Source organism: Hyla sarda, chromosome 2, assembly GCF_029499605.1.
Source record: "Hyla sarda isolate aHylSar1 chromosome 2, aHylSar1.hap1, whole genome shotgun sequence".
Taxonomy (NCBI): domain Eukaryota; kingdom Metazoa; phylum Chordata; class Amphibia; order Anura; family Hylidae; genus Hyla; species Hyla sarda.
Genome location: NC_079190.1, coordinates 291750012 through 291765950, shown reverse-complemented (window position 1 = coordinate 291765950; position 15939 = coordinate 291750012). Strand labels below are relative to the sequence as shown.

At 44.9% G+C, this 15939-nt stretch overlaps 1 protein-coding gene across 8 annotated transcripts in view; it reads left to right on the top strand.

The window, feature by feature from the left end:
- Positions 1–15939, top strand: part of PDIK1L (PDLIM1 interacting kinase 1 like) — a 77459-nt gene that overhangs the window by 60172 nt on the left and 1348 nt on the right. For 3 of the 8 annotated variants that reach the window (XM_056557469.1, XM_056557472.1, XM_056557473.1), the window contains 3 exons: positions 12001–12142; positions 14578–14873; positions 15215–15939. The exon at positions 15215–15939 is cut by the window's right edge and continues 1348 nt beyond it. In XM_056557469.1, the coding sequence (XP_056413444.1) occupies positions 12001–12142; positions 14578–14873; positions 15215–15939 (1163 nt within the window). Of the gene's footprint in view, positions 1–8508; positions 8842–8921; positions 8943–9037; positions 9059–11687; positions 11902–12000; positions 12143–14577; positions 14874–15214 lie in introns of those variants that run through there. The other 5 variants (XM_056557471.1, XM_056557474.1, XM_056557476.1 and 2 more) reach the window with 5 other exon arrangements.

The following is a 15939-nucleotide window of genomic DNA, read 5'->3' as shown; positions in this document are numbered from 1 at the left end:
TCCAATTTGCTTTTTTTTCCTCCCTTTTTTGGTTTAGTTCCAATACACATAGTTAACAGGAAGACAGAAGCCAGGTCTGACATACTGTGACTCGCATTAAGACTAGTGATCACATGGCATTGTTAGGCCATGTTCACGCGTCGGAATTTCCTTGCGGAATTCTGCTGCACTGTGCACACGGCTAAATTTCCGCGTATGCACAAAGAATGAACACTTTGTTCAATCTTTGTGCAGAGTCCGCACGGATTGCCTAGCTGTCTATGAGACGGTGCTTTCCTGTGCAGTCCTAGTGCCATCAGATTATGCCGGAAAGATGCGATCTGATTAGTTGCTACGGGCAACTCAGCAACTTTTTCTCTGGACAGGTTTTGACAAATCTCCCCCATTGAAAAGAAGTGGACCCAGTACTGACCCCTGTGGTACCCCACTTGTAACTGTTCCATTGATACTCACCCTCTGCTTCCTATCACTAAGCAAGTTACTAATCCATTTACATATATGTTCCCCTAGGCCCAGCATTATTTTATGTTTCCCAATTGTAAATATGTTGTACTGTATAAAATGTGTTATCACTTTAAGAGATATACCATGTGATATCTCATGTGATGTGTCATCTGATTGTTACCCAGGAGGTATTAGTGACCAGCTGACCTCCCTGCTAGTCTCCCGCATAAAAGTCTGGGAGGAGCTAGCCTTTTTCTCTTTTACGCCAAGCCTTTTCTGAGGTCAGTTATGCCTAGCGTGTGTGTCCAGAGGATTGGAGGCCTCAAGTAAAGTCCTGCAAGCAACATGGCCTTCACCAAATTGTCTAGTCCAACTACAAGTCCCAGCAAGCCCTTAAGGTCTCTGAGTCACTGGTCACCTCCATGGGCCCTGGCTGAACTGTATAGACTACTGTTGTCTGTAACTTAGCGTCGTAGTCTTTATTGCCCCCGTGCCTAGCCCAGGATCCAGCGGTATACCTTCGGATGGTTGTAGGCTAAACCACGCGCTGGCGTCATGAATACAAAGGGTTAATGCCATCTGCCCCTAGGGTAACAACATCTGTCCTCACACCCTGCCATACCACACTAACCTTTTGTATGGCATAGTATTAAATGCCTTAGAAAAGTCCAAATACACAAAATTCACAGCTCTGCCCTGGTCTAATTTATAACCTGCCCACCCTGGTAACGTCAGGCTGTTGCTGCTTGGTTGGTATCTGGCTAATAATGAAAATAGTATGGTTTTTTTTCATAAATAAAAAATAAAAACACACAAAGGTTTCCCCCTATTTTCATAATCAGCCAGATACCAACCAAGCAGCAAAAGCCTGACGTTACCCGGGTGGGCGATGACCATTGTTACTGGCCCTCCCCAGCCTAAATAATGCCAGCCTGTTACCGCCTAGGCCCAGGAACGCCATTTTTGACGCTCCAGGCCTGTTGGTACCGGCTCTTCCCAGCACCCCTGTGTCGGTGGGTACCGGGGTAATAATTGTGGGTTAGCTCCAGCTGTTTTTGGGGTTAATGCTAAGCCCTGGCTTAGTAATGGATTCCGTCTATTAGACAGCCTCCATTACTAAGCCTGAATATTCAATTTAAAAAAAACACAACACATTGGAAAATTCTTTTATTTAAAAAAAACACTCCCCCACAGCCCTCGTTAACCATTTTATTAAAATAAAAAAAATCAAGTTCATCCGTCGTAATCCATTGAATCTGTCATAATCCTCTGCATACAGCTGGAGTTTCCCAGTCTGGGTAGACACTGGCAGAAGGGTCTGTTCCCATTATCCAAAACAGGCAATGTGAACAGAGCTTCAGACTTACTAGCCTGGATCCCGTCTGTAGCTCCGCCCCCCCTAATGACATCATCACTAGAGGGTGGAGCTACACTGACCCGCGGGACTTCTTCGTCTTCTGTATACACTATATACAGCTATCTATAGATAGCTGTATATATTGTATACTGCTCAAAGGGTTAACCTACACTGTCCAGTTGTCCAGCAGTGTAAGTTAACTCTTTCCTTGCCGGGCTGGCTTAGCGCACAGCTCAGCAAGGGTTTAAGTGAGCCAGCAATGTACATACTGTATATCCATAGCAGGCTCATTATAAGTTCTTGCTGGGCAGTATATATACAATGTATATATCCTGCTTAGCATCAGCTGTTCTCCCGGCTCTGTAGCCTTGAGAACAGCTGATCCCGACAGTCACTTCAGGACGATTGCAGCGGGTGTCAGGAGGAGTGACATCTGCTGAGATCTGTCCCTTACTGCAGGTACTACTACTACCAACATGGAGCACACTCCGCTCCATGCTGGGAGCTGTAGTATCTGCATTAATAGACAGATCGCAGCGAGTGTAACTTCTGACACCCAAAGCGATCGTCCGCTTTTCTATGGTCCCCTGCACACCTATTCATATTTCCGGCAGAGTTGTGATTGGCTGGAACCATCTAACCAGTCACTGCTCTCTGCGGGAAATATGAATAGGTGTATATATACAGCAGTGCAGGGGACCATAGAAGAGCCGCATCTATACATTATACATGAGGATCGCAAGGGACCCCGGTGATCTTTCAATTAGTACAGGTAACTACTAATCCCATCATGGAACAGTGTGTTCTATGCTGGCAGTTGTAGTACTACCTAAAAAATGTAAAAAAAAAAAAAAGTAACACACACACACTACATTTTTATTATTGTCGGCTACATTTTTAGTGCCCTACCCGCCCACATAAATTGATCCCTGTTTAAAAATTTATTAAAATGTTGTTATAAAAATATAAATGTCATTAAATACAATTTTTCCATCACTACTGTATCTTTTTTATTATAATTTTTTAATGGTACCCTACAAAATTTTAATAAAAAAGGTATTTCCATCACTTTTTTGGATCACTAAGTCCAAAAGAGAATAAAAACCGCCTGAAAAAAACGCCAAAGTTAAAACCCACATGGAAACCTAGCCTTAGAAGGTTATTTTCATTAAGATACTCTGAAATAGCATCTTTCAAAAAACCCAAAAATCATATCCACGACATACAGTATGTTAAACATACAGGCCTATAGTTTCCAGGATTCATTTTAGACCCCTTTTTATAATATTAGCAACACATTTGCCAGTCCTATGGAGCAATCCCTGTCATTATAGAATGTATAAATATAAGAAATAAGGGTATGTCTAGCATGGAACTTAGTTCCTGCAGAACTCTGGGATGGATGCCATCTAGGCCTTGTGATTTATGTATTTTAAAGGGGTACTCCACCGAAAAATATCTTATCCCCTATCCAGAGGATTGGGGATAAGATGTCTGATTGCGGGGATCCCGCCGCTGGGTCGACAGCTGCGGCATCCGGAACACGAAAGTTTGCAGCTTCTGCGTTTGTGATGTCACGCCACCCCCATCCCCTCCATTTATATCTATGGGAGGGGGCGTGATGGCTAGTACTCACGCCTCCTCCCATAGACATGAATGGAGGAGCGTGGCATGTGTAGTTGCCAGTCATTTGGCATGGAGTTGTCTCCTTTGGATAAGGGGTAACATATTTTTCATCGGAGTACCCCTTTTATGTTAATAAGGCGGCACCACACATCTTGTTGGGTTAGGCTGGGTTCACACTACGTTTTGTCCCATACGGGAGCGCATACGGCAGGAGGGAGCTAAAAGCTCGCGCTCCCGTATGTGACCGTATGCGCTCCCGTATGCCATTCACTTCAATGAGCCGACCGGAGTGAAACGTTCGGTCCGGTCGGCTCATTTTTGCGCCGTATACGCTTTTACAACCGGACCTAAAACCGTGGTGCCGTATGCGCTCCCGTATGGGACAAAACGTAGTGTGAACCCAGCCTTAAACAGGTGAGATTTGCTGGAGAATTTACATTATAACTTCTTATGTAATTTGACATTTGATTTTCTTGTGTAAGTACAGAAGAGGACATTTAGTAGATTGCCCTTTTTCTCATCCTCCTCTACCATTACACCCTGATTATTTCTTAGAGGGACAACATGTTCAGTTTTAAGTTTCTTATTATTTATGTAGATAAAGAATATTTTAGGTTCTTTTTACTTTCTGTGGCAATCTTTTTCTCTCTTGCAAGTTTTGCTAATTTTATTCGTGGCTATGAACACATATGTGCATATAAAGGGCATTGCAGTTGCCTGAGTTGTGTCTTGGCCTAACTCTGTAGGTATGCCTAAAAGGGGCATATCTAGTAAAAAGGAAATCAAAATTAACCTTAAAATGGGCTGGGCTGGAAGAAACAACTTAAACAGGGCAAACTGTGACGCAGGAGAGGGGTTTAACCTGTTAAGGACCCATGTCGTACCGGTACATCATGGGACCCTGGTAGTTAAGGACCCATGAAGTACATGTACGTCCTTCACCACGTGCCGGGCAGGGACCGAACCGGGGTGACTGCTGCTATCGATCGGCAGGCACCCAGCGCAAATGCCCAGGGGGGTCATTCACACTGGCGATTTGTGCAATTCCGGGTCATACGGGTCTATGGTGACTTGTTGACCCGGAAAATAAGGGGGATGGGGGTTGTCCAAGACACCCACGATCCCCCTGAAGGGATAGGAGTGAGGTGGCAGTGGTTCCACCCCCATCTATCCCTGCTATTGGTCATCTAGAAGCGACGACCAATAGCAGATTGGGGGCGGGGGGGGGGGTTAACTTTCGGTTTCCCCATTCTGCCCACCCACTGTAAGTGGACTGAAGTCCACTTACCCATTGGCGACGGTGATCGCGGCAGCAGAGGACGGCGATGCAGCTCCCTGAATCCTACGTAGGCCGGTGAGTTGCCTAGTAACATCTGGAAGGCTACAGTTTGAGACCACTAAACAGTGGTCTCTAAACTGTAGCCCTCCAGATGTTGCAAAACTACAACTCCCAGCATGCCCAGACAGCTGTTTGGGAATTGTAGTTTTGCAACAGCTGGAAGGCTACAGTTTGGAGATCACTGTGCAGTGATCTCTGAACTGTGGCCCTCTAGAACTTGCAAAACTACAACTCCTAGCATGCCCACAAAGCAGTTTGCTGTCTGGGCATGCTGGGATTTGTAGTTTTGCAACATCTGGAGTGCCACAGTTTGTAGATCACTATGCAGTGGTCTCTAAACTATAGCTCTCCAGATGTTGCAAAACTGCTAATCCCAGCATGCCCAAACAGCAAACAGCTGTCTCAGAATGCTGGGAGTTGTAGTTGCGTACCTCCAGCTGTTGCATAACTACATCTCCCAGCATGCCCTTCGGCGATCAGTACATGCTGGGAGTTGTAGTTTTGCAACAGCTGGAGGCACACTGGTTGGAAAATACTGAGTTAGGTAACAGAACCTAACTGAAGGTTTCCCAATCAGTGTGCCTCCAGCTGTTGCAAAAGTACAACTCCCGGCATGCACGGTCTGTCAGTACATGCTGGGAGTTGTAATTTTGAAACAGCTGGAGGTTCTCCCCCCCCCCCCCCCCATGTGAATGTACAGGGTTCATTCACACGGGTGAGTTTACAGTGAGTTTCCTGCTTGAAGTTTGAGCTGCGGCAAATTTTTAATCGCAGCGCAAACTCCCAGTGGGAAACACACCGTAACCCATCAGTGCAAATGTACCCTAAAAACACTACACTACACTAACACAAAATAAAGGGTTAAACACTACATATACACCCCCTTACACTGCCTCCCCCCCCCCCCCAATAAAAATTAAAAATGTATCGTACGGCAGTGTTTCCAAAACGGAGCCTCCAGCTGTTGCAAAACAACAACTCCCAGCATTTCCGGACAGCCACTGACTGACCAGGCATGGTCCTCAAATGCGCATTGTGCTCTCTCACTTCGCAGCCCTGTCGTATTTCAAGGAAACAGTTTAGAGCCACATATGGGGTATTTCCGTACTAGGGGTATTTCCGTACTAGGGAGAAATTACAAATTTTGGGGGGCTTTTTCTCCCTTTACCCCTTATGAAAAGGAAAAGTTGGGGGCTACACCAGCCTGTTAGTGTAAAAAAATATGAGTACGGAAATACCCCATGCAATTTTTCATTTGCACAGCCCACTGTTTCAAACATCTGTCAAAAGCCACTGGGGTATAAATACTCACTGCACCCCTTATTAAATTCTGTGATGGGTGTAGTTTCCAAAATGGGGTCACATGTGGGGGGGGGGGGGGGTCCACTGTTCTGGCACCAAGGTGGGCTTTGTAAGCGCACATGACCCCTGACTTCCATTCCAAACAAATTCAGTCTCCAAAAGCTCAATGGCACTCCTTCTCTTCTGAGCATTGTCGTGCACCAGCAGAGCACTTGACGTCCACACATGGGGTATTTCCATACTCAGAAGAAATGGGGTTACAAATTTGGGGGGTCATTCTCTCCTATTACCCCTTGTAAAAATGTAAAATTTGGGGAAAAACCAGCATTTTAGTGACATTTTTTTTTTCATTTACACATCCGACTTTAACAAAAAGTCGTCAAACACCTGTGAGGTGTTAAGGCTCACTGTACCCCACTTTTTTGCTGTTCTGGCACCATAGGGGCTTCCTAAATGCGCCATACCCCCCAAAAACCATTTCAGCAAAATTTGCTTTCCAAAAGCCAAATGTTACTCCTTCTCTTCTGAGCATTGTAGTTCTTCTGCAGAGCATTTTATGTCCTAACATGGGTTATTTCCATACTCAGAAGAGATGGGGCTACATATTTTGGCGGGCATTTTCTCCCAGTACCCTTTGTAAAAATTGTAAATTTGGGAAAAAACCTGTACTTTAGTGAAAAATGTTTTTTTATTTTTTTTTATTTACACATCAGGTTTTAACGAAAAGTCGTCAAACACCTGTGGGGTGTTAAGGCTCACTGGACCCCTTGTTACATGCCTTGAGGGGTGTTGTTTCCCCCCCCCCCCCCCCGCTGTTCTGGCACCATAGGGGCTTCCTAAATGTGACATGCCCCTCAAAAATCATTTCAGAAAAACTCACTCTCCAAAATCCCTTTGTTGCTCCTTCCCTTCTGAGCCCTCTACTGCGCTCGCCAAGCACTTCACATACACGAGGTATTTCCTTACTCGAGAGAAATTGGGTTACAAATTTTGGGGGCTTTTTCTCCTATTACCCCTTGTAAAAAATCAAAAACTGGGTTTAAAAGAACATGTGAGTGTAAAAAATGAAGATTTTGAATTTTCTCCTTCACTTTGCTGCTATTCCTGTGAAAAACCTAAAGGGTTAACAAACTTTCTGAATGTCATTTTGAATACTTTGAGGGGTGCAGTTTTTATAATGGGGTCATTTATGGGGTATTTCTAATATGAAGGCCCTTTAAATCCACATCAAATCTGAACTGGTCCCTGAAAAACTCTGATTTTGAACATTTTGTGAAAAATTTGAAAATTGCTGCTGAACTTTGAAGCCCTCTGATGTCTTCCAAAAGTAAAAACATGTCAATTTTATGATGCAAACAAAGTAGACACATTGTATATGTGAATCAATATGTAATTTATTTGGTATGTCTATTTTCCTTACAAGCAGAGAGCTTCAAAGTTATAAAAATGCTAAATTTTCAATTTTTTCATCAAATTTTGGAATTTTACACCAAGAAATTATGCAAGTATCGAAAAAAATTTACCACTAACATAAAGTAGAATATGTCACTAATAAACAATCTCGGAATCAATTTATAAGTAAAAGCATCTCAGAGTTATTAATGCTTAAAGTGACAGATCAGATTTGCAAAAAAATGCTCCCATCCTTAGGGTCAAAATGGGCTCCGTCCCCAAGGGGTTAAACACTGTTATACAGGATGTACACTCACTACTTTACATTGTAGCCGAGTCATTTCTTCAGTGTTGTCACATGAAAAGATATAATAAAATATTAACAAAAATGTGAGTAATGTACTCACTCATGTAAGATACTGTTTATATTAGGTATCATTGTAATCATACTGACTGAAGAGTCAAAATGACGCATTAGTTCACTGCACATTGACCGGTCCCAGAACCCGTCCCCACAATTTGCTAAACTGGATTTTTTTGGTTTTGAATTTCGTTTTGCTGTATATTTTATGGAAATATCGGCTTCGAAGACGTGATGCCTCACACCCACTCACCTAATCGGTGGCTAAGGCGGGACGTTGTTGTGGCTGCGAACTGGAAAAGTGGGCATCGGATAGAAACCCAGAAGGGCCATGTTTAATGGACAACCCTTTTAAACAACTAGCACTAAAAAATGCACAATTTACACAATTTGAAGGGGGGGGGGGGGGGAGTGTGTTTGGGGCAAATTAATTTTGTTTCAAATTGATTCTCTCACTGACATCAATTCCCACACTGCCTTGAAGGGGGTGATTTATCAAGCTTCATTATAGCAGGATTATCTTTGTTGCCCGTAGCAACCAGTAGTAGCTTAAATTCCATTTCTCATATTTCTCTGGTAAAAATTGAAGCGTAGCTATGACTGGTTGCTATGGGCAACAAAGATAATCCTGCTATAATGAAGCTTGATAAATCTCCCCCTTCAAGGCAGTGTGGGAATTGATGTCAGTGAGTGAATCAATTCGAAACAAAATTACTATAGGATAGCTTGATAAATCTCCCCCATTGAAAGCTTCTTCCTCAGTGTAACTCAGCCGGTGTCGGTAATATGTCCGTGTATACAGCAGCCAGACCCGTGAACTGCTGCACAGCGTGCCTTATATCACATTATGTCCCACGGCGCCCACCCCCGGCGTTACGTCACGGCACAGGCAACGCCCCTCCGCTGTTCTGAAGCTCAGGCCCGTGCGCGGGTTTTCATTGTGTGTCGTCATGCCTCGGGCACGCGCTTGTGGGAGCGAGCGAGGCAAAATGGCGGCGGCCACAGGAGAGGAAAGCTGAGGTGAGGGAATGCTTCTGATCTCGTCTTAAGCGGAGGCTACGTGTCGTTGGCACCTGGCATTATTTTCTGGATGGCTGTACTGGTGCAATAAACGGGCTGAGGTGAAGGCTGTAAGAATAAGATGCAGTCATATACACTATGGATGCTTTGTAAGAGCACAATAGCGAGTATAGACATTTGTGCAGGTCCGTGGACGTCCTAGGCTTCTAGACAATAGGTACAGGCCTGAATGCATCTGCCTACTTTGAGATGCTCTTTGTCTTATAGAAATAAATAAAAAACCATATAAATGTGCCGGTAAATATATTTATCGGGTGTGCATAGTCATGACATCACGTGTAGTGTGACAGGTGTATGTGATTCTGTAGTGCACCAGTTACAGTGACTAACAACATCACCCTGTGGCTATTAAAATAGGTCGAATATGTCACAGACAAGTATACACTAACTAGGTCATCAAAATAACTGGATGCGCTTCAGACCCTGTTAAAGTTAGTGATGTCCATCATTATCAGTTTAGGGGTCACTATGACGCTTGTGAGATCAGCTTAATGCTGCATGAATTGCTAAATGCACCACTCCTCCATACAGCTTCACTACTTACATCAATAGATAAAAAGGGATGGGGAACCGGTATTCTAGCATTAAAAAAAGATGTACCGTCATAAGTTGGAAATGGGATGGGGAGTATGTGGCTGGAAGGCATGAGTCTGGAAATGGGCAATAGGAGGAGGGGGTTGGGAGTCAGGGTATTGGCAATAGGAGGAGGAGGGGGTTGGGAGTCTGGAAATGGGCAATAGGAGGAGGGGGCTGGGAGTCAGGGTATTGGCAATAGGAGGAGGAGGAGGAGGAGGGGGTTGGGAGTCTGGAAATGGGCAATAGGAGGAGGGGGCTGGGAGTCAGGGTATGGGCAATAGGAGGAGGAGGGGGTTGGGAGTCAGGGAATGGGCAATAGGAGGAGGGGGTTGGGAGTCAGGGAATGGGCAATAGGAGGAGGAGGTTGGGAGTCAGGGAATGGGCAATAGGAGGAGGGGGTTGGGAGTCAGGGAATGGGCAATAGGAGGAGGGGGTTGGGAGTCAGGGAATGGGCAATAGGAAGAGATGGGGGTTGGGAGTCAGGGAATGGGCAATAGGAGGAGGAGGGGGTTGGGAGTCAGGGAATGGGCAATAGGAGGAGGGGGTTGGGAGTCAGGGAATGGGCAATAGGAGGAGGAGGGGGTTGGGAGTCAGGGAATGGGCAATAGGAGGAGGGGGTTGGGAGTCTGGAAATGGGCAATAGGAGGAGGGGGCTGGGAGTCAGGGTATGGGCAATAGGAGGAGGAGGGGGCTGGGAGTCAGGGAATGGGCAATAGGAGGAGGGGGTTGGGAGTCAGGGAATGGGCAATAGGAGGAGGGGGTTGGGAGTCAGGGAATGGGCAATAGGAGGAGATGGGGGTTGGGAGTCAGGGAATGGGCAATAGGAGGAGGAGGAGGGGGTTGGGAGTCAGGGAATGGGCAATAGGAGGAGGAGGGGGTTGGGAGTCAGGGAATGGGCAATAGGAGGAGGAGGGGGTTGGGAGTCAGGGAATGGGCAATAGGAGGAGGAGGAGGAGGGGGTTGGGAGTCAGGGAATGGGCAATAGGAGGAGGGGGTTGGGAGTCAGGGAATGGGCAATAGGAGGAGGAGGTTGGGAGTCAGGGAATGGGCAATAGGAGGAGGGGGTTGGGAGTCAGGGAATGGGCAATAGGAGGAGGGGGTTGGGAGTCTGGAAATGGGCAATAGGAGGAGGGGGCTGGGAGTCGGTATGGGCAATAGGAGGAGGAGGGGGCTGGGAGTCAGGGTATGGGCAATAGGAGGAGGAGGGGGCTGGGAGTCAGGGAATGGGCAATAGGAGGAGGAGGGGGTTGGGAGTCAGGGAATGGGCAATAGGAGGAGGGGGTTGGGAGTCAGGGAATGGGCAATAGGAGGAGGGGGTTGGGAGTCAGGGAATGGGCAATAGGAGGAGGAGGGGGTTGGGAGTCAGGGAATGGGCAATAGGAGGAGGAGGAGGGGGTTGGGAGTCAGGGAATGGGCAATAGGAGGAGGAAGAGGGGGTTAGGAGTCAGGGAATGGGCAATAGGAGGAGGAGGGGGTTGGGAGTCAGGGAATGGGCAATAGGAGGAGGAGGGGGTTGGGAGTCAGGGAACGGGCAATAGGAGGAGGAGGGGGTTGGGAGTCAGGGAATAGGCAATAGGAGGAGGAGGAGGGGGTTGGGAGTCAGGGAATGGGCAATAGGAGGAGGAGGGGGTTGGGAGTCAGGGAATGGGCAATAGGAGGAGGAGGGGGTTGGGAGTCAGGGAATGGGCAATAGGAGGGGGTTGGGAGTCAGGGAATGGGCAATAGGAGGGGGTTGGGAGTCAGGGAATGGGCAATAGGAGGAGGAGGGGGTTGGGAGTCAGGGAATGGGCAATAGGAGGAGGAGGGGGTTGGGAGTCGGGGAATGGGCAATAGGAGGAGGAGGGGGTTGGGAGTCGTTCAATGGGCAATAGGAGGAGGAGGGGGTTGGGAGTCGGGGAATGGGCAATAGGAGGAGGAGGTTGGGAGTCGGGGAATGGGCAATAGGAGGAGGAGGGGTTGGGAGTCGGGGAATGGGGAATATCAGGCAGGGGGAGTGTGAGGTTGGGGATAGGGAATATGAGCCTAGGGGATGGGGGAAAATTAGGCTAAGTGGGTTTGGATGGGGGATTTGAGGCTGGAGATTTAACAAACTATGTTGGAGAAAAATGACAGAGAATTTTCGACATGAACCAATCACAGTTCAGCTTTCACTTTACTTCAGCTAGTTACCTGAGCTGTGATTGGTTGCTGTGGGGAAATCACTCTATTGTTTTCTCTCACACAGTTTGATAAATCTGGGCCATTCAGTCTAGCATTTAAAACTTGTTTCCATCAATCTGACTTTTTGGCGGAAGTAGTAGACCGTAAAATTCCTAGATCCCTTGAAGTGGGGAGCAGCAAAATGAAGTGTTGCATTCAGACCACCAGAAAATATACTACTTACCTGAGGTATTCTTTAATGGGGTACCTGCTGCTGGATTTCAGGTGAACTAAATATTACCTAAACTGTACATATTCCAGCCACGTTAACCTCAGCCTCCATAAGCTTTATCTTTACCCTGACAAAGCTTTTTTTTATTTCAGGTGTTGCTGAACTTACTGCAGCAAAAGGTTCAACACTTTTCCGCAATGCAAACTACACTTTGGCGAACTGGCATGATACTGAAAATACATGATGACAATGTATGCGATCTGAGAGCTTATCCAAGCGAAGGTATGAAGAAAGGTACTGTATCACAGCAGCTTACACATTTAAAAATAGAATAAAAGTATGTAAGGTTTGTATTCATGTTATATATTACACTTTTGAAATGGGTTTTCCTACATTGTTGTCACCTTTCTACAGGCTAGATGAAAAATCTATGATTGGGGACATTAATTTTCAGACCCCCCCCCTCCCCCCACTGAGCCCTATAGTCATTCTGCTCTATTTAATGCCTGTGGGGCTGACAGGGGCAGGATACATGCTTGACTGTCACTCTATTCCAACAGTAAGGAGGAACTCGCAGCCCTCATTATAGTAAATAGTGGGGCGCCCAACAATTTATCACTTATTCCGGTGAATGGATGAAAAATGTCTATTGTGCGACAATCCCTTTATATGTACAGTGGTCCCTTAAGTTACAATATTAATTGCTTCTGGGACGACCATTGTATGTTGAAATCATATTATGTTGAGACCAGAACTCTATGGAAACCTGGTAATTGGTTTTACAGCCCCAAAATGTCATCCAAAAATAGGAAAAAGTGAGGATTAAAGAAAAATAAGTAGATAACGAATATAGATAAAGCAAATCCTTATATATAAAAGTAATAAAGATCTGCTGGGAGCTGTACATCACTGTCTATGTCAGTGTTTTCCAAGCAGGGAGCCTCCAGCTGTTGCAAAACTACAACTCCCAGCATGCCCGGACAGTCAAAGTCTGTCTGGGCATGCTGGGACTTGTAGTTTTGCAACAACTGGGGGCACCCTGCTTGGGATACACTGGTCTATGTAGAGGACAGGAGCTTCTTCGGGTTCCTGTACAGTACATGCAATGTCCTAAAAAAGTAACATTGAGTCGCCCTTACCCGTTGTCCAAAGGAGCAGGTAACCCTGGTACAGGTAAAGTGTACAGAACATGTAATACTTCTCTGTACTGTAAGGGACGCTACCAGACATCTGTCAGTGCATACGCTTCAGTAATACAGGTGTTTTACCAGTAAATTGCCCATTTTGATTGGTCAGTTCTTCCGGCCATTGACACATTTCACAGATCTGGACTGTCCGTAGTATTGTATGTTGAGTCTGGTTTCAACTTGCAATGGTCCAGAAAAGACCATTGTATGTTGAAACTATTGTATGTTGAGGCCAGTGTAAGTTGAGGGATCACTGTATACAATCATTATACAAAATATTATGGGAGAAAAAGTTATTCAGGGGACCAGAGCCCAGTTTGGCAAATGAATGTTTTGTCCGGTCTTATTCAAATAAATCTTAAAAGATTGTGCAGAGATTTAACCTTAAAAGGGTTATCCAGGAAAAAACTTTTTTTTTATATATCAACTGGCTCCAGAAAGTTAAACAGATTTGTAAATTACTTCTATTAAAAAAATCTTAATTCTTTCAGTACTTATGAGCTTCTGAAGTTAAGGTTGTTCTTTTCTGTCTAAATCGTCTCTGATGATACCTGTCTCGGGAAACGCCCAGTTTAGAAGCAAATCCCCCATAGCAAACCTCTTCTAAACTTGGCGTCTCCCGAGACAGGTGTCATCAGAGAGAACTTAGACAGAAAAGAACAACCTTAACTTCAGAAGATCATAAGTACTGAAAGGATTTTTTAATAGAAGTAATTTACAAATCTGTTTAACTTTCTGGAGCCAGTTGAGAGAGAGAGATTATATTTTTTTTTTCCCTGGAATACCCCTTTAACCTTGTCTGTGTGCAGCAATTTGCTGTAACTTTCTGAGCTTCAGTCTGCAGAAGGAACCAGCCTTGAAGCTCCCTGCTCCTTCAAAGGTTGCATAATTTAAATACAACAATATTCAACGTTAACTCTCAGCTGTGAGAAGTATATGGGGTCTATGGTTGTTCATTTTTTAACTGCATCAGTGCTTTAATTCACTGACAACAATCTTCGCCTTTGCATACCCTTTTAAGAGCTATGTCATAAATGTCTGATACTGGAAGGGAAAAAAATGTTTTCAAATACAGATGCCAGAAAGTTATATAGATTTTAAATTACTTAATCCTAACCTTCCAGTATTTCTTAGCTGCTGTATGCTCCAGAGGAAGTTGTGTACTTCTTTCCAGTCTGACCACAGTGCTCTCTGCTGACACTGCTGTCCATGTCAGGAATTGTCCAGAGCAGGAGAGGTTTGCTATGGAGATTTGCTTCTACTCTGGACAGTTCCTGATCTAGACAGAGGTGTCAGCAGAGAGCACTGTGGTCAGACTGGAAAGAACTATACAACTTTCTCTGTAGTATATAACAGCTGATAAGTACTGGAAGGATTAAGATTTTTAAATAGATGTAATTTACAGATCTGTTTAACTTTCTGCCACCAGCTGATTTGAATTATTTTTTTTTCTCTGAATTACCTCTTTGTTCTACTTCTGTAAGGATTTTCACATATTATGTTGTGAAGCTGCATGGTTAATGGTATTTTCCTCTGTTCCAGTGAACCTGAAGATGGTCACCAGTCAGCCCAAATATGACCTTATAAAGGAAGTTGGTCGAGGAAGCTATGGAGTGGTGTATGAGGCACTAGTTCGCAGAACTTGTCAACGTGTAGCAGTTAAAAAGATCCGCTGCCAGGCACCGGAAAATGTTGAATTAGCGTTACGTGAATTTTGGGCATTGAGCAGTATTCAAGGTCAACACCCTAATGTAATCCACCTGGAGGAGTGTGTCCTACAGAGAGATGGCACAGTACAGCGGATGCTGCATGGATCCAGCTCTGGCCTTTATCTTCCGGTGAGGGCGATGTGGCTAATTTTGTGCATGATAAAAATACTTAATTTCCAGCCCTGCATAAAATGCACAAATTGAATATTATTTTAGTGAGTTTATTCTGTCACCCAACAGCTGAAATGTTTTTATGGGATAAATAGAAAAAAACTTTGCTACAAATGGTTGTCTATGACTAGGTCACTCATCTTACCATGAAATGAGGAAGAAAAGTTAAATATTTAGGGGAAAAAACAGTTTTCTTATGAAGATGTATGTAAAATACATTTATTATAGTTCACACACTAATGTGCTCTGCATTTTGGGTTGTTAGTCATCTTCATTTTTTTTATTCTTTCTTTTCTTAGTTAGTGGAAACTTCCCTGAAAGGTGAGATTGCATTTGACCCACGCAGCACTTACTGTCTTTGGTTTGTGATGGACTTCTGTGATGGAGGAGACATGAATGAATATATCTTAACCCGAAGGCCAAGTCGTCGAACCAACACTAGCTTCATGCTTCAACTGAGTAGTGCACTTGCATTTCTACACAAGAATCAGATAATCCACCGTGATCTAAAACCAGACAACATTCTTGTGTGCAAAGCCCGTGATGGGATGGATGAACCTACTTTGAAAGTAGCTGATTTTGGATTAAGCAAAGTGTGCTCCAGTTCTGGGCTGAATCCAGAAGAACCCGCTAGTGTCAACAAGAGCTTTTTATCCACAGCTTGTGGTACTGATTTCTACATGGCTCCTGAGGTGTGGGAGGGCCATTACACAGCAAAAGCGGACATTTTTGCCCTTGGGATTATCTTGTGGGCCATGCTGGAGCATATAACTATTTTGGACACTCATACCAAGAAAAGGCTTCTTGGTGGCTACGTCCAAAGGGGTGCTCAAGTAGTTCCTGTTGGAGAAGCATTGCTGGAAAACCCTAAAATGGAGCTCACTCTTCCCTTAAAGAAAAAGTCAATGAATCGACGCATGAAACAGCTACTTCAGCAGATGCTGTCCGCTAACCCTCAGGAGCGCCCAGATGCCTTTCAGCTTGAACTTCGCCTCATTCAGATTGCTTTCAGAGACTTTACATG